Here is a 19,756-nt window from a genome sequence, read left to right on the forward strand (position 1 = left end):
TGGATATCATACTATACTTTGACATTTTTTTTAATGATTTTTGATGACATACTGTACTATGACGTTTTTTCATGATTTTGGACGATATACTATACTATGATGTTTTTCTCAAAATTTTTGACGACATACTATACTATGACTTTTTCATGATTTTTGACAACATAATACTTTGATGTTTTTTCATGATTTTGGATGACATACTATAGTATGACATTTTTTTATGATTCTGGATGACATACTATACTATGGCTTTTTTAAAATAATTTTTGGACGACATACTATACTATGACATTTGTTTTTATGATTTTTGACAACATAATACTATGACGTTTTCATGATTTTTGACGTAATACTATACTATGACTTTTTTTTCCAGGATTTTGAATGACATACTATATTATGCTGCTTACATACAGGAAACAGGATGAAGCAGTTAGCAGTTAGCTAGCCTGACTGCTAGACATTCATGCTATGCTAAGCAGCTTCTAGCAATAGTTATTTATTTAGTGTACAAGTGTGAGAGTCGTAACTTTTCATCTAACTCTCAGTAAGTATTTCCAATACTGCTTAAGTATTTTAATACACAAAACAGCTAAATCCAAGTTATCGTTTTCTGGTGCCATTAAAGGTCTGCTTTCATTTGAAGTTTCTGTAAACATGAAAGGAAAGCAGGTTGTATTATCAATTCTAATCAGGTGAGGAACACACAAACCTTTCATTTTAAACTTATTTCTACAGTGTGTGTGTATACCTGTTTTTTGGCAATATTAATGGCTGGTCTTCACAGAAAGAAACACTGAGCATGAAAAACACAGTTCAAAGAAGAGTTCACTGTAAAATCAAGTCATTAGGAGAAAGCTTTTTTTTTCAACCAAAATAATAAAATAACTGTTCAAAGTGGCAAGTCACTTCTCATCATCCCATCTCCATGTCACCATGCAAATCATCTGTAAACCTAAAGTCTAATCACCACACTATTTATGCCCCCTCAAAGATTATTTCCATTTCATTACATTGTCACTCAGCCAGCTTTGTTTGGCTGAGTCTACATTTGCCTTTGAACATCAACGGCACCTTTTGTCTGAAACTGCTGTAACGTTTCCAGCAATGATCAGATAGCACTTCTGCTATTTTTACTTCTAGATGCAGCACTGGCCCAGAAAAATAAGATCTGAGTTGATTAGTGAAGCCTGCAAACCCTTTGTGGTGCATCTAAAAGGAGGCCTTCATCTCATGATACACAATAGGATTGAAATATGCAGATATAACTAAATAACAGGCTCTCATTCATCCTATTTAAGCACACTAAGAATACCAGCTATTTCTTTGAACCACGGAATGAATAAGGAGACATTTTAAGAAACACATTTATTTTAGAGCAATTGTCAGGTGCTTAGTCACTCTGAGAAGGTAAGAATCAAGAGTACACTGGAACACAATGCTTTCTAAGAACCCCTTGACTCATCTGTCGACATTTCTCTTTCCTGTACCCCACATTTTTAGCAAGTGTTTCATTTCCTGTCAAACGTCTCTTTGTCAAACTTCTTCAGAAAATGTTTGAATATGATGTGAGAGCGTCCTGCCATCCAGTAAGTGATGGGATCGATGATTAGGTGGGATAGTCGGAGAGGCAGGTCGGTGCTCTGTGGAGGTCTTCACAGCATGAAAATGCTTGCAGGGTCACACATACCACCAATCACTAGCAATTACAGTTAGTGGTTGAAAAGTTTTCTGAGCAGAAGAAGTGCTGCTGAGTGATGAAGTCACTGTGGTTCATGTACACCAATCACACACACACATATATATGCCTGAATATGGCCTAAGCGTCCATTATAAAAAAAGAGCTTTTCACTGATTGAAGTCTTGACATTCCTATCCAGTGCTGATTCCATCATCATTTCGCCTGGATGAGTGTCCCACCCTCCCTTCCTCCAGCCCACTAGTCAGTTAATCAGGCGGGTTCACTGTGTTAACGCCTCCAGCAGCTCCAGCCTGCCTGTGGACCAGGAGGCAGGCTGGGCGCGGCTGGATCAATGTCCTGATGTCTGAGGGAGATGAAGCCAGTCAAGACCCAGGGGCCCGCAGCCTCCCTGCCGTACTCTGTCAATTCCACTCATCTCCCTCCGCTGGCTCACCCTCGTGAGTCTCTCAGCTGAAGAAATAAGTGGATTCTTTCACCTGCTGGAGATCAAAATCACCTAGAGAGACAAGAGTCAGGGTGTTAGAGAAGGTTTAAGTCAGCGGACAGTAGTTACATATAGTAAATCACATGTATTGCAGCTTCAGTTATAAACAACACTTCTAATTACCACGTCATTAACAAAAAACACCTTTATAAAAGAGAAGAGGTTGGGACTAGGAAAATAATTAAACAATTGGATAATTGATCAGTATTACTGTTAAAATTTGGTTGACGACTAAGTTACGCTAGCAGCTCTGTGAGGCTGTGTTTAGAAATGGCAGTGCTCTAAGTTATAACAGAGTCCAGCTGAGGCTGATGGGAATGTCATTATTTTTCCGGGGTTAAGTCATAAACCAAAGTGCTGAACAAAATAAAATTTTGACTTCATGGTGTCATTAGATGAAAAGTCAGATGATCTCTAAAGATATTACAATATATTCCAAGAATAACAACTGTCTGTAAAAATTTGCTCAGCAATCCATCCAATACTTACAAAACATATCAAGCTTTTGTAAGCTTTTAATTCATAAGACTGTGAAAATGTTACATCTCAAGGTGTTTATTTATCCTGACAGAGAAGACATTAGCACAATCTGTACAGTGATTCTTCTGTTATGTATTCCTTGATGTGGTAAGTGATTAATTAAGGACAATGCTAAAGAGAGAGAGAGAATGTAGTTTGTTCTGACGTCCAGTGAAAGGACTTCATGAGAGAGAAGTTGATTTTATAAGTGGGTCAGATTGAGGAACTTTCAATTTTTAAATCAGATAGGACTTTTTAGTTTTACTGGGCACCAGTAACATTTCTATGAACTTTAGTAGACCACTTGAATACTAATTTTAGCTCTGGACGAGGCCCTGTCCTGCACTCTGTGTGCTCTTTGCCTCTCTCATAGCTGCCTACACCAGCAGGAGCTGCAGCCTGAATTATTGAGGAAAGGCCATGAAAAGTTTAAGAATGTAAAAACTTACTTTAGCTGGAAAGTGATGTTGATATAAATGCTTACGCTAACGTACTAACTAACCAACACAGATGTTTCGCTACGTGTCAAAACATTCACACGCTGGAGAAACTGATATAAACTCTGCCTCTCATTAATGCTCATTAACACACTAAACCTCACAGCAAGGAAACTTCATCTCCTCCATACAGCACAATGTTTACTTTCTATATTGTATTTTTCTAAAGTTACTCTGTATTGTGTAAGAATATTATGTCATCATGGAAACACACAGACAGAGTGTTACCATGATGACATAATATCTGCATTGTGTGCCAATGTGAAGGAACACAAAATGAAGAAACAGAGTGCGCACATCCAAAAAAGTTTTACATCTGCTGGATCAAAAATCAAACTAAGGCAAAAATCAGACAAAAGGTCCACACACTGCTGAAAGCTTTCAACAACTTTAGTAGTGCAATTTTTCTATCTATGGGAGATCTCCGTCACACCTTATCAAATGTCAGTTTTGACAAAGCCTGACGAAGATCTTTAGATTGAAATGTTTCACAATAAAAACTACTTGGAGCTTTTAATACATAAAAATAAAATGACATTTTTCTTTTTCTTTCTTGCCTTAGTGGTATCAAATGACACCAAAGTTAAAAATGCCAGCCTTTGACAGAAGTAATTAGTGAACTGAATAAGAGAATTTACTATCCTATCGGACAACTACACCCAGCAAGCAATAGTCGTGATTTAAACGTATTGGCTATATTTAGCTCTGATTTAGTCTAGCTACATGTAACCCAAAATTAGCTGATTTAATTTTGAAATTGATTAAATGTAATTTTCGCCATTGCAGATGGCGTGCGGTATGATATTCAACCACGTATGGAGAGTCAACAGTAATTAAAATATGTTTATCTCCATTTTTTGGACATGGTCTCTACATAGCCGTATAATTGATGACGTCTACACTTTGGCTATGGTTAGACGTCTACCAAATTTTCACTAACAGCCCAAATTCAGCCGTGATTTAGCCTAGACGTCAGGTCTTCATGTAGACGGCTATTAGATGTTTTTTAAACCAAAAAATGCTTGCTGGGCAGTATCATTGCTGGAGTCGACCAAATGTTGGTCAACCAGAAAGGTCATTAGTCGGCAAGATTTCATTGGTCGCTTAGTCGCAGAAAAAATAAATAATAAAGCAAATGTGAAACATGAAACTCTATTAGGAGCTGTGCCTTGTCAAAATAAACCCAAACCTATATGACTGGACCATGTGTGACTTTAATTTGAAACGCTCAGCAGTCAGACAGGAGTCAGGTTAATTTCCAGGGCTGGTACCTGCGGTTATTCCACAGGCTAGTTAATAACATGTTGGGCAGGAAATCCAAAGTGTGGGATCATTTTGAGAAGGTGAAGGACAAACCCAAGGTGATATGTAAACTCGTCTTCATTGGTCGACTACAAACATGACGTATCATCTGAAACATGGAAGTAGCTACATGCCCATTAGCCCACAGTGTCATTAACAGGCGGCTCGCTCAGTGTGTGACGTGCACTTGTAGATAAAATATAGGCCTATATTAATGAAGGATCATTAATACGGTTTTGTATTTCTCTGTAATGTAGCACAGTGTTAACAATGTTACTGATACTATTCTTTCTCACACCTTCAACTCAAACCATTGTGTTGCCCCGCCCAAAATATATACTTTAATAATTCAATTAACATCATAAACATGCAGCCGACTAGTCGACTAATGACGACTAGTGGTCGACTAGGAAATTCTTAGTCAAGGGCAGGCCTACTGGAGTCCGACCCCAGCCAGCTGCTGAAACACAGTAACAGCTCTAAGTTATTCCGTGTGCTCTCCAATCTTTCCGCCCTCTGTGGTCATAGATACACCTGATTCATCAGATCTCCTGCTGGATTACACGCAGTGAAACCCGATTCACCTTAAAAACAAGTTCAGGATCCATTTTAGTGAAGATTATGGTGGATTTTAGCCGGGATTCATTGAGTCTCATACTGAACATTGAGCACAGTGGGCATTCACAAACACACACACACTCTGAGACAGACACACACACACACACACACACACACACACACACACCCCTCAGGAGCACACCTGACTAATCTCAGCCACATAAGCTGATTATGCAGAGGAGGGACACAATTAATAGTAATCAATTTATACAACCCAGCTGTCAGCGCCAAGTAGACAGTAAGTGTACAGATGGAGATGGAGCGACGCGTTACATAACTGCAAAGCCTCCATCCACCTGACTGACAGAGAGACGCTGCCACTGTACCTCCACTCAGGACAACAATAGATAGACACACTCGCTGTGGCGTCAAAGGAAAACAGGGGAATCTGGATCTGCTAGTGGCCGTGCAGAATACACCACTCATGACAGGAGCTTGAGTGAAAATTGATTTTCAGCCAAACTGAATGTCTTTTCCTGTTTGAGTGTGACGGCTGAATACCATGTCTGGGCAACACAGACAGCTAGACAACCAACAACACACAATGGGATAACTTTACTGACAATAGGTGGTAACAATTAGCAATTATAAACCAGGATAGAAATACAGGACTGTGCAAGAACCCAATTTAATAACATTCCTGTCAGACAGAGCTTCAGGACATACAAGTCCTCTTCAATCCAATTAGGAAAAAAATCAGCATCCTGTATGTTGGTCCCCTCAAACAATATCCCAGCCTGAGCGAGGCCAGGTGTTTGGGAGCCAGACAGCTGCATAAAAACTGACCTGTCTGGGGCACTCTGGCCAGCAGCAGCATCAGCCTACTGTACTCCTGGTACTTCTTGTTCTTGGCCTCAGTCCTGCAACAAACAAGGAGAATAGAGAAAAGTTCAGTGAGTCTCAGAAGAACGTGTTTGTGTGTCTGTAGAAGTGCTGAGTCAAAGACAGTTGCACTTTCTGAGTTGTCTCTGGGGAAGCTTCGGCCCTCATTCAAGAGTCTTCATCTGTTCTGCTGACTGATGCTGTTCAAACGTCTGCAGGTTGCTCACACCTGGATGTCACATTTGAGTTGTTTTTGAGAACTAAAACAGCGAGTCATTGCCTTTGAATTAGCACATAAATAGTACTTATAATGTGTGGGACATGACTGATGCTGTACTGTTCTACCTGCAGGACGACAACACTACATAGACTCTGACAGACTGCCAGCTCTGTACAAAGTTGAAAGCATGCTCATACACTCACACTGACGATGCAGACATGCTGATGTTACCCAGGTATGATCATCATATTTTAGCAGGTTAGCATGCCACCACTTGCTAATTAGTACTAAACACAAAGTACAGCTGAGGCTGATGAGAATGTCATTCGTTTTGTAGATATTTGGTCGTAAACATATATCAAATTACTTGGCCTGATGATGTGCCAGATGAAAAGCTGAGGGATCACCGAAGCTATTAAAAGTGGGACATGAATGTTTGAGCCAAATTTTATGGTACTCCATTAGATAGTTGCAGAGACACTTAACTCTGAACTACAAATGTCAGTCTAAAGGCCTTTGCACACTGAGTCTGTTTGTTTTTGGGAGTGTTTTCTTAATACGTCATTTGAAAAAAATCGTTACGCACAGAAAGCTTGCGCACTGATTCAGACGTATTTTATCGTTCTATTCGTTGTGAAACGTTGCAATAAGTGACAAAATAAAAAGACACATTTCCTCCTTTGCCTCTCTCCACTGGAGTTACCTATCTGGCTGTCACCACTCCCTCCCTGTCTTTCATTTGGCAGCGCAGCTGCATGAAGGGGCGGAGCTGTTGCCCACATTCTGAGTGCGGTCAACAATCTCCGCCTCTTCATCATCATCTGCCTGAATATCACTATCTGACCTGTTGAAACTGAGCTGTCTGAGTTATGAGATGATTCTGTACACCCCATTTCTCTGTCTTGTCGTGGCTGTGTCCTGCTGCCACATTTTCTTTACAGATTCTTGGTCAAACATCTCTAAAGACTCTAACGGATGCGAAAGACGCAAAAAATCAAACCGTTCTGAACATTTTAATGACGGATGAAAGTTTCTGACTCAGTGTGCAAATGTGATTGACACAACATGAGGTCGCATTCATTTTTGGAAGAGCTGCAATTTCGGACAAAACATGACGCAAATGCACAAGAAAAAAGTTCAGGGGCCATCAAGGTCAAAGATTTATCCTGTTGGGACCACGAATGTCTGAAAAAAATTCAATGGCAATCCATTCAATAATTGTTGAGATATTTCAGTCTGGACCAAAGTGGTGGACCGACCAATCTCGAACCTATTGACTATCGATCTGTTGACAATTTAGCCTCTAGGAGCAATGACCAATATTTTGGTGTAGGTTTCGATTTAGCCAGCAGATATCCAGATAGCAGATATCCAGATAGCAGATATCCAGATAGCAGATATCCAGACCAAGACTTCCTTTCAATATTCATTGTTTACAGTCCAATTAGTAATCTCAGAACCCATTGGCCATCAGCCTGACGATAATTCAGCTTTTTATTGCCATTCTTTTTTTTATTCCTATTTTTATTATCTGCATTCATACACAGATATCTGTTTATAGAGATTAATAAAAAGCTGAATCCTCGTCAAACGATAGTCGATGGGCTTCAAGATTTGGCCAATGCGTTCCACTTCTCTTGCTCTCCACACGGACTGTTTATCTGCATTCATTCAGCACTCAAACTTGTTTGGTCAACACTAACCAGACTACAAACAGAAACTCAAACACAACCAAAATCTTGTCCCATCTGTATTTATATCCAGATTATCTGTTCATAGAGATCACTGACCGTCTGACAGACTGGCATTACCTAAAAACAGTAGTCTGGCTCTAACTAACTAAACACATTACAAGGGTCTAATTGGCTAAATCAATAAATTAATATTTAAAAAAAAAAAAGTCTGGCCTTAACTGCAGGGAGTGTTAAAAAAAATCAATTTAGTTACACATTGTGACAACTGAAGGAACCCAAAAAGTCTCTCTATTCCCACGTCTTTCTCTCTGGCGCCTACAAGAATGAATAATGTCCTTGCGAGGCTTAGGGAAGAGTAACGTGTCTGTGTGAGAGGGAGGGAGAAAGACAAAGAGGACGAAGGCTGCTGTGGAGTAAAGGCTGTTGAGAAGGTGTCCAATTATCCCAAAGAGAGAAAAACACAGTCAGATGATGAGCATAACCCAGCCTGAGGCCAGTAAGATGGATGTGCGGAAAGAGAGTGAGGGGGAATCATTTTTTATCAAATGTCACAGACAAGTGGAGGAAAAACTCTGGCACGCTGATAAAACTTTTACAATCTTAAAATCTCTTCTGTGTTTGTACCTGCTGTTTGGACTGTTTTATAATGGATGCACATGTAGGAGTTGCAGGTTTAGTTTAGGGTGGTGTTTGTCTGTGTCATAAAAGTCCATAAAGCTCCTGCAGTGTTGCATAAACACAGACAGACGAACAGAAACTGATGGCTGTGATAGTTGTTGTGTAAGAACAATTCAAACAGAAAAACAGATGCAGATTTTAGATGGTGGCCTCTAAATGTGAAAATATGACCTTCTAACTATTACGTAACATTTTGCTAAAATATAGATAAATGTAGACAATTACTTGTACCTGATAGATTACTGACCACAGTGTTGCTCCTGAGACCTAGAGGAACTTTGTGTGTGTGTGTGTGCATGTGTGTGCGCGTGTGCATGCAGAATCAAACATGTTCGTGCATGCGGGTGTGTAAACTCACGGGAGCTGGCTGCAGTATTTCTGTAGTAGGAAGTTGGACAGGTCTTGAAGGATTGGCTGACTGTGCAGGGCGACAAACTGTTCCCGACAGACCTGACACGAGGAGGAAGAGGCAGATGCAAGTTTATTTGTAGTTACTCTAGCCCAAAAACCTGACTGCCAAGCTCAAACAACTCTGCTTTGGCTGCACATCCATTCTTGCTAAGATTATGCCATTTCACATTGCACTCAGCCCCAGACTAATTGATCTGTTAGCCTTGGGTTAAAGGAACTTTTACACACTCCTAAATGGGCTAACCCCGACTTTAGCATAGGGCTTGCTGGCCTTGCTCCGGAGCAAGGTTAGCCTTGAGTTTGCAGAGTTTTCCCCTGAAAATCGACTAAACATGGGGCTAAAAGCTGAATATGTAAAATGGAGCTTTTGGAATTTGCACCATGTTTTTGTTGTCCAATCACACAACAAAACATTATAAACATTAGTCACACATTCCAACGGACAATTAACCCAAGACTAGTAAAGGTACAATGTACATTGCATAGTCTCAGGCTTAGGTTGAACCTGCGTTAACAATGCATGTGAAAAGAGGCTAAGTTAGCCCAGAGTTAAGGAAAGCCCTGGGCTAAGTATACGCAGTAGTGTAGGGTATATGCAGGTATAGGGGGTATACCCACCTATCAGCATAAAAGCCACTGAAATATACAGAAGACTTCCCATTTTCTCCTCGGTAGCCTACCCGTCTACCTATTACTACATCCACCTCATCAACTACCACTACTGCAGTGTGAAAAGACCTGAGTGAATGGAGATAACAATGTGCTGCAAAAGAAGAAAGGTTAGACCTTATATATGTAGGATTTAGCATGGATTTGATTAAGATCACTGTTGACAGTATGACACCTGGGAAAAAGAAGCAGCTGAAGGTTATCAGAACCTACTTAGCAGGGGTTAGAAAACATGTTGCCACAATGTTCTGATCTTGACATCCTGAGCATTTAGAAATATCCATCCATCCATCCATCCATCCATCCATCCTTTTTCTTCCACTTATTCAGGGCCAGGTCGCAGGGGCAGCAGGCCAAGCAAAGCACCACAGATGGGAGGCACCCATCCTGATCAGATGCCCGAACCACCTCAACTGACTCCTTTCGACGTGAAGGAGCAGCGGCTCTACTCCGAGCTCCCTCCGGATGACCAAGCTCCTTACCCTATATCTAAGGCTTAGCCCAGCCACACCCCCCAGGAAACTTATTTCGGCTGCTTGTATCTGGATCTCATTCTGTCGGTCACTACCCAGAGCTCATGACCATAGGTGATGGTTAGGACGTAGATGGACCAGTAAACCGAGAGCTTCGCCTTCCAACTCAGCTCTCTCTTCACCACAATGGTCCAGCACAGCACCGGCATCACTGCAGATGCCACAAAAAAAAAAAAAAAACGCCAATCCATCACACGCTCCAGTCTACCCTCCTACCCTCACTCATGAACAAGACACCGAGATACTTGAACTCCCTCGCTTGAGGCAGTTACTCATTCCCAAACCCAAAATATAAAATACACAAACTTGCTAAATTTGTTTGAGGCACATCTGGCGGCTCTGGCTGGCTAACATGACACATGGAAGTCTAGTGAGAAACAGAAGCTAGTAACTCTAACACAGAGTACACAGAGTCACTACCTCTGCAGGTAGTGAGCAATGATCTGTGGGTCTCAGACCATCATCGGACAGCAGGGACCCGCCCTTACACAAATAACATTACCATGAAAAACTGTAATGTTCGCATGTATAAACTTAACGTTTCTTCCTCACAAGTTTCGGCATAAAAATTATCCACCACCTTTTAAAGAGCTCTGACCATACCAGTAAAGCCAACAGATTTCCTTCTTGGAATATTGGACATTTTCCACGTGTTACTTTTGTGGTTCATGCAGTTTAAAGAACAAAAACAGACACATCTCATCTGATCTTCTCAGAAGCTCTCAGTCATTCTGATTTGTTTTCTACCCCCATGTGAGCACACATGTTGCGATAACATCACTCAGAAAACCATCTACACTGGCAGCCTGGCGGTTCAGAAAATGGGTAGATGAGGGAGGGATCAGGTGCCATTAAAATAAGGACTTTTTTCATGCGCTTAGGTGTTGACTAAGATATTGAATACCCCTCCTCTGCCGCCGTGTTCAATTACCTGTGTAATGAGGAAAGCGTACACTCACACATCAAGAGAATATGAGAGAGAATAAATGTACTGAGAGGGAACTGCTTCATTGCTCGTAACTCCTCTGAGATTGGATGAAGACATAAAACTGTGACTGTGCTCTGAAGCTACATCTACACAGAACTGGGACTTTATGGTAATTTGATCCATTTTATGCTACGCTGTGTCTAAGTCTGGGCCTGTTGACACGCGAGTTTCAGCAGGCGGGGCAGACAGTCATTTATTAAGCGACAACAGGCTCTGTCTGATGGTGCTACCTGCAGCCAGCAGCCTGTGAATGAATGAAACTGTGGAAATATTTAGTTTGTTCTACTGGCTTCACAAATCTGAGGCTTTTAATTCAGCAGAGGCTCGAGTGATGCTAAAAAAAGGCTGGATGTAAAGGCAGGAGAGACACAGGAGAATTGACTCACATGTGACACTTGAAGCTTCAATCAATCAGCACAAAAACAAGAATTCTAAACCCTGATGATATATGAGACAAGATGAAACAGCTCTGAGAGGATGACACAGGAGAGGAATGGTAAAGGAATCTGGACAGGTGGGACTAAAGACAAAAAACCATTGTATTGTGATTTGATACCTTGTTCATGGTGTCCACAGTGAGGGCGTGGGTCCAGAAACAGTCGTGAACTGAGACGAACGTCAGGCCGGCACTGAGCAGAGAGCAGCAAAGTCCACACGCAGCGATTGAAATCACAGACAGAACATAAAAGAAAGAGTAGACAGTCATTAAAAATAGGCAGACTTTGAAAAAAGGTGTATTACAGCAACGATAATTGCTAAAACCCTGGTGTACATTCATTCAAAGGCAGTTTGAGTTATCACACCTGTCAAGAGGCCCATTCTGTGAATTGAGCTGATATTACAAGGCATATCCTATAATGCTTATCTGAGGTGATAATTGGATTCAAGATGAGAGGGTACATTGTCATGCATACATGGATGGACTACTGAATAGACATAATGCCCACAGACCCAGGGGCCCAAGGTGTAAGTGTGAGTGCAAACTATCACTCAAATCAACATGCACTGACCAGGAAAAGATTCAAAATGACCACAGAGAGATGTAAAGCAATTAAAAAGAGACACAAAATGACTTTACAGAGGGACAAAGTGAACAAAAAAAAGGACACAAAATTAGACCCCAAAACACAAAATTAACTCAACAAGACACCCAACGACTACAAAGAGCCACATAATAAGTACAAACAGGGGCAAAACAACAAAAAAGAGATACAAAAAGACTACGAGGAGACACAAATTCACCAAAAAAGACAAAAAATTCCTTAAGAAAAGTACAAAATTAACTCAAAGAGACCCAAAACAACTACAAAGAGACACAAATAAGTGAAAAAGGGGACAAAGGAGACAAAAAGTGACCAAAAAGACACGAAATTACCTAAAAAAATGACAAAAGACACAAAATAACTACAAAAGTGGGCAAAACAACCAAAAGGAGACAAAACACTACAAGCAGCCACAAAATGACTGCAAAGAAAGAAAAAATTACCTATAAATTACAAAATTACCCCAAAGACATACAAAACGACTACATAGAGACACAAAATGAATACAAAAGGGGGCAAAACATACAAAAAGAGACACAAAAATGATGAAAACGATACAAAATTACGTAAAAAAATATAATTATCTTGAAGGGATACAAAATTACTACAAACAGACAAAAAATAAATTAAAAATGGGGCAAAACTACCAAAAAAAAGACAAAATGACAATGACGACACACAAACTGACACACAAAAAGAGGCAAAATCACCACTAAGTCTGTGTGTGTGTTTCCAGTCCTATGTGGGAGAGGTGGTGTGGCCTTTTACATGTGTGTGCCCAGGGACCCATTGTCTCATAGTCCACCCATGCATGCAAATATAAAGAGTCAACGTCAGATGCATATTTCACACTGTCTTCCGTCACTCACACAATAATACACAAGCAAAATGACTCTGCAGAAGGAAGAGGGATTACAAGGAATGTATCTCTGTTTTACTTCAGGTGTTACAGATATCCATGCTGTAAGCACTGTGTGTTGAACGATACCTGTAGCAATGGAGAGCAGTCAACATCATGTGTGTGGAGTCCAGTGAGTGGATGAAGTTTGGCGGGAAGGCATTCTTCTGTTTAACTGTGTCTGGCCTCCTAAGAAGGGACAGACAGCCAAGCAAACATATTAAAAAACACTCCTGTACTTTGCTGCTTTCTAATATTAAATGGGATGTTTCTTATCTCACAAGTCTGAAGTGGCCTCATTATGAACCACGCTGATAATTCCCAGGGAGACAGTTAGCAATCCTATATTTTGATTCTCTTTTTAAGTTTGTGCACCACTTGGAAGACAGTAACAATTGCACTGCAAACCACTGTACCACCGAGGATGCTCTTAAGTCTGATAATGTTACAGTAAATTTGTAGATGAGTAAAGGAGTGTTTGAACATACAATCTGTGCACTGAATGGTACAAACAGTAATATAAACTGTTTTACTGTACTTTACTGTACTGTACTTTAAAAGCAGTCTTGTATTTGAATTATTGTTCTCACAAAGACCATTAATCTGTGCTGTCATTCAGTGGGTGTACCTTTACCAAATGAGATGAATTCCTTGGTGACAATGGAATTTGTGGACAGGAAATTACTACAATAGGGACTTAAATCCTTTACATGTGATTAAATCTCTCAAAAGTGGTCATGGCTTAGTGAATACAGCATGATACAGAGCTGCAGTTATCTATGAAGCTTAAGAGGACCGTTGGCCTCCGACCCATCATATATCACTTTGCCAGCTACTAGGGCCGTAACGGTACATGTATTTGTGTCGAACCGTTCGGTACGCGACTTTCGGTTCGGCACGACCCTGTACCGAATTATTGGGCGCAGGATATTATTTTATTTTATTTTATTTTGTTTTATTTTAATTCCGTTTTTGCGAGCCGAACCATTTAAAATATCTAGTTCCCCGACGGACATAATTGAGTGACGGACCGAGTCCCGTAAATCTCCGCTTTCACTTTGTACAGCGCATTCTCGCATTTTGACAACATGGCAAGTGAGCCTGATGAACCTGAAGACCCACCCGCAAACCTTAAGTCCTTCGTTTGGGAACACTTTGGTTTTAGGGTAAAATATGAGGATGGAAATAAACAAGTGGACAAGACAAAAGCAGTGTGCCAACACTGCAGAACAGTGGTCGGGTATGTACTTGGAAACACGTCTAACATGCTAACGCATCTAAAGCGACACCACCAGTTTGAACGTTAACCGGCACGACTAGAAAAAGCAATCTGGTGCAAACTACGATATCGTCGTCTTTTAAAACGAAAAAGCGTTTCCCTGACCATCGCGCTAAAGAAATAACCAACACCATTGGAGCTGAGTAAAATTGTTTTGTTTACTGCACTTTAACAAAGTGGGAAAGCTAACTAAGTTCCTAGTAAAACTGAATCTGAGCAGGCTTTAAAGCTGATCAACTGCACTATACTTTTTATTTTAATTGAGTAAAACAGTTAAAGCAGAAATGTATATTTACATTTTTCATTCAAAAAATGTGTTAAAAAAACAGCAGGATTTTATTTTTCACTTTTATATTTCTATTTTCATTCAAACAATGTGAAAAAGCAGGATTTTATACAGTACAGGCCAAAAGTTTGGACACACCTTCTCATTCAATGCGTTTTCTTTATTTTCATGACTATTTACATCGTAGATTCTCACTGAAGGCATCAAAACTATGAATGAACACATGTGGAGTTATGTACTTAACAAAAAAAGGTGAAATAACTGAAAACATGTTTTATATTCTAGTTTCTTCAAAATAGCCACCCTTTGCTCTGATTACTGCTTTGCACACTCTTGGCATTCTCTCCATGAGCTTCAAGAGGTAGTCACCTGAAATGGTTTTCCAACAGTCTTGAAGGAGTTCCCAGAGGTGTTTAGCACTTGTTGGCCCCTTTGCCTTCACTTTGCGGTCCAGCTCACCCCAAACCATCTGGATTGGGTTCAGGTCCGGTGACTGTGGAGGCCAGGTCATCTGCCGCAGCACTCCATCACTCTCCTTCTTGGTCAAATAGCCCTTACACAGCCTGGAGGTGTGTTTGGGGTCATTGTCCTGTTGAAAAATAAATGATGGTCCAACTAAACGCAAACCGGATGGGATGGCATGTCGCTGCAGGATGCTGTGGTAGCCATGCTGGTTCAGTGTGCCTTCAATTTTGAATAAATCCCCAACAGTGTCACCAGCAAAACACCCCCACACCATCACACCTCCTCCTCCATGCTTCACAGTGGGAACCAGGCATGTGGAATCCATCCGTTCACCTTTTCTGCGTCTCACAAAGACACGGCGGTTGGAACCAAAGATCTCAAATTTGGACTCATCAGACCAAAGCACAGATTTCCACTGGTCTAATGTCCATTCCTTGTGTTTCTTGGCCCAAACAAATCTCTTCTGCTTGTTGCCTCTCCTTAGCAGTGGTTTCCTAGCAGCTATTTGACCATGAAGGCCTGATTGGCGCAGTCTCCTCTTAACAGTTGTTCTAGAGATGGGTCTGCTGCTAGAACTCTGTGTGGCATTCATCTGGTCTCTGATCTGAGCTGCTGTTAACTTGCCATTTCTGAGGCTGGTGACTCGGATGAACTTATCCTCAGAAGCAGAGGTGACTCTTGGTCTTCCTTTCCTGGGTCGGTCCTCATGTGTGCCAGTTTCGTTGTAGCGCTTGATGGTTTTTGCGGCTCCACTTGGGGACACATTTAAAGTTTTTGCAATTTTCCGGACTGACTGACCTTCATTTCTTAAAGTAATGATGGCAACTCGTTTTTCTTTAGTTAGCTGATTGGTTCTTGCCATAATATGAATTTTAACAGTTGTCCAATAGGGCTGTCGGCTGTGTATTAACCTGACTTCTGCACAACACAACTGATGGTCCCAACCCCATTGATAAAGCAAGAAATTCCACTAATTAACCCTGATAAGGCACACCTGTGAAGTGGAAACCATTTCAGGTGACTACCTCTTGAAGCTCATGGAGAGAATGCCAAGAGTGTGCAAAGCAGTAATCAGAGCAAAGGGTGGCTATTTCGAAGAAACTAGAATATAAAACATGTTTTCAGTTATTTCACCTTTTTTTGTTAAGTACATAACTCCACGTGTGTTCATTCATAGTTTTGATGCCTTCAGTGAGAATCTACAATGTAAATAGTCATGAAAATAAAGAAAACGCATTGAATGAGAAGGTGTGTCCAAACTTTTGGCCTGTACTGTATATATTTGTTTCATTCAAAAATTGTGTAAAAAGAGTTAACTGCTGTGGTGGTACGTTTTAATAAGGTTACCAATAAGTAAAAGATATTTAATAGTTGTCTATTTTTTTCATTACTGTACCGAAAAAAAAAACGAACCGTGACTTGTGTACCGAGGTACGTACCGAACTGAGATTTTTGTGTACCGTTACACTCCTACCAGCTACTGAGATCCCCAACCTAATAAGAGCTGTTTTATATGATGGGCCTGTTCAGCTAGTCGTCTCACACCACATCTGACTGGGTACGTTTTTGTGCTCCAACTTTAAGATGAGTAAACAGAAATATTACATTTTTTCAGAAGGAAACAGAGAAATTTTGATTAAAAAAACACTATTTTCTATTGTAGAAAACATGTTAATTCGTAAGCTATAGAGGCTGGTGGGCAGATTTGTTACCTATGCATAGTGCCAGGCCAGCAGTTTCCACTGTAAACAGTCATTGTGCTAAATCTAAAGTTGCATTCACACCAGCCTTGTTTAGTGCAGTGGAGCCAAACCCTGGAGCGTTTAGCCCCTTGGTGCAGGTCATTTGAGTTGGTTTGCACACCAGACTCAACCAGCTTTGATGCTAACCGAACAACAACTCTCCAGTGCGCCTTGAAGGGGTAGTCTTGGACTACTGTCAATTGAACTCTGGAGCGGCTCATTTCTGGTTCATTAAAACCAATCACAAGAAGCGTACCATTCTATGTGTCATTTCATTGGTTAAAAAAGTAGTCTACATGAGCAGTTGCAATATTGCTATCAAAATGTCGAATGGCAGGGGACAAACCTGGACTCATTATAAAGTGAGATGCCTCTTGAATTTTCGTTACTCAGTTCCTTGAAAAGGTGCATAAGAACACATATCCAGCATCATATCCAGCAACTGGGAGGGACTCATTAGGTTCTTACCCCACCAGTTCAACACATGGCTTTTGTTTGAGTTTTGGCTTTGTGAACTCAAACTGGACATTTGAAAAATTAAAAGAATGTATCATATCCGCAAAGATTCGATTCAGGAACTAGACCTTTACATGTGAACCCATCCTACAAGGGATTAAGCATGTTAAGCAAATTATGTGTTTTTTTATTATTTCAGTTTTAGGTCGGAGGTCTAACAAACATACACTGTTTATTTTTAAGGAAAAAAAAAAAAAGCAAAAAATTTTGAAATACAAGAAGCCTTTCCTTTTAGTCCAGTGCTCCACTGACTCAGTGAACTTTAGCGCTGCTTTTCAAAGTATTATTCATTTGGAGGTGGTGAAATTTCAATGTTTTGTGATGGAAATGTCTTGCCTTTTATCTTATTTTCAGTTGGCTTTGCTAACAGACAACTGGCTACCTGCATCAACATTTGGAAACACAGTGCTCACCCTTCGGTCTCTAATGGTTAGCTAACATCAGTCTTGGCTGCTCTACACTGCACACCACCAAGCTCGGAAAAGGAGCTAGCTAGCGCTGCTACTTTTTTGTCAATTAATGGTTGACCCGTACCTGTAGCTACTGGAAGATGGTGGCCACCCTCTGGTCTCCCCTCAGGTAGTACCAGTGAATAAGCGGCTTCATTTTGAGCTGCAAGACCCCTTATGCATGGTTAACTATGTTGGCAGCATTATTGGTGCTGAAATTGCTAATGGTGCTAACAGAGCTAACAGTGATAACATAGTTAACAATGCTAAGGGAGGTTTGCTGTTAAAAATTAAGCAGCTTAGGCCCCGATTACACAGACAGCGTTTTGCAACCTGCAATGCTTTCAGGGCAACCTGGAAGGAGACTGGAAGGTGGCGACCACTTCTTACTACTACTATTACTAGTGGTAATTGCAGAATGAGCAGTGAAGCTAGCTAGCTTCCACCAGACCTGGTCAGTGTGCAGTGCAGTAAACTACAGAGTAGCAAAATAACTTAGACATGTGTAACTGGTCAAAAATATTCAGTTAACTGATAAGCGGTTAACAATTGACATCCCCTGCCAGAGGCTTGTATAGGAAGTCTTATTAACAGACTACCAGGTGTAATTAATCCCACTATCAGTGACTGCATCACACCTTCGCCTTCTCAGAAAGTCTGTTATAAAACAGGTCTGTTTGTGTGCATGGATTTCAACATCAATATTTATTTTCCTGCTATGTGACCCCTGGGGGACTCTGTGGCTCTGTGCTTTCAAAACAACAGTCAATATGAGAGCATACAAATATAGAAGTGATATAAAAGAAAATAGTACAAGGTAATATAAATGCAGTGCTGTTGCTACTGATGATGGAACTGGCAATAAAAAAAAAAAAAAGCAGCATCCTGCCAATCTGTATCCCCGTATTCCCATTACCCTGAGCCTGTGCCATTCAAATCCTCTGGGCTGCCACAGACCAGAACGCTCTTCTAATGGGAATGGAGACAGAGCGGAGAGAGCTTGGGCCGAACCCAAAGCTAAAATACACACATACACACACACACACACACACACACACACACACACACACACACACACACACACACACACACTCACATGCACACAGGCGCATACTGTCTGTCAGTCTCGTTTACCGTCTGTCTGTTTTATTTTTGGCTTAGAAATGTTAGACTTTTATCAGAGTGTGTTTAGTTCTGCTGTTTCAGGCTTGAGCTGAACAAAAACAAGATTCCCTGAGATTTATTTGCGAGCTCACTCAGCTGTCTGCACTTAGAGCAAGACTGTCTCCCTCCCTTCCCTTTGACTCACACCAGCACTCACACACACAAAACACACACGTGACCTTTAACTCCCAGAGGCCTGACAGACTGGAAAGGTGCACTGTCAGTACTCTAAGGGTTAGCAACCACAGCTCTCTTAAGTGTAACTGTTCTCCCTATAGAGCTGATGGTTCACTTCATATTACCAGAGATGCTGCAGCTTGGCATAGGGCTTAGCGTTTAATGTTTTATTTCCCACTGCAGTTTAGAGGCTTGAATAATCAGCACTCGGCTAAAGACGAGAGAGACGGATGGAAAAGGAAGAAAATCGATGGCTTGAAGGCTGTCACTACTCCAACTGTGACTCTATTTACATATTTAGATGCTGGACAAGCTTTTTCGGGGTCTTTAATTACAGCGAGTGCAGTCGCGTGTGGAAGGGAAAGCCGAGGAAAATTGGCCGTGGCGATTGTGTCAAGTTCAGTTCAGAATGTCAGCCTGTGAAACACTGATGCTCTCTCTGACAGCAAATTTCTAGTTTCAGACGAGACAGCCTTTCTGAGCGGCATCCTGCCCTTTCTCTCCCCTCTCTCTCAACTTCAGCTCCCTCCACCCCTCCGTCTGCTTCGGCTAGTTTTTAAGTATTCACACTGCCGGATCTGTAGAGCACTGTAGATGTCA

The 19,756-nt window shown here is 41.0% G+C and overlaps 1 protein-coding gene across 1 annotated transcript in view; it reads right to left on the reverse strand.

Annotated features, from left to right (window-relative positions):
* Positions 1–1,353: 1,353 nt before the first annotated feature.
* polrmt (polymerase (RNA) mitochondrial (DNA directed)) overlaps positions 1,354–19,756 on the reverse strand; it is a 72,347-nt gene continuing 53,944 nt past the window's right edge. Inside the window, exons 17-21 of the mRNA XM_033622729.2 lie at positions 13,169–13,267; positions 11,694–11,766; positions 8,895–8,986; positions 5,909–5,982; positions 1,354–2,198 (exon numbers count right to left, since the gene is read on the reverse strand). Of these exons, the coding sequence (XP_033478620.1) occupies positions 2,149–2,198; positions 5,909–5,982; positions 8,895–8,986; positions 11,694–11,766; positions 13,169–13,267 (388 nt within the window). The 3' untranslated portion in view covers positions 1,354–2,148. The remainder of the gene's footprint in view (positions 2,199–5,908; positions 5,983–8,894; positions 8,987–11,693; positions 11,767–13,168; positions 13,268–19,756) is intronic.

Source organism: Epinephelus lanceolatus, chromosome 6, assembly GCF_041903045.1.
Source record: "Epinephelus lanceolatus isolate andai-2023 chromosome 6, ASM4190304v1, whole genome shotgun sequence".
Taxonomy (NCBI): Eukaryota; Metazoa; Chordata; class Actinopteri; order Perciformes; family Serranidae; genus Epinephelus; species Epinephelus lanceolatus.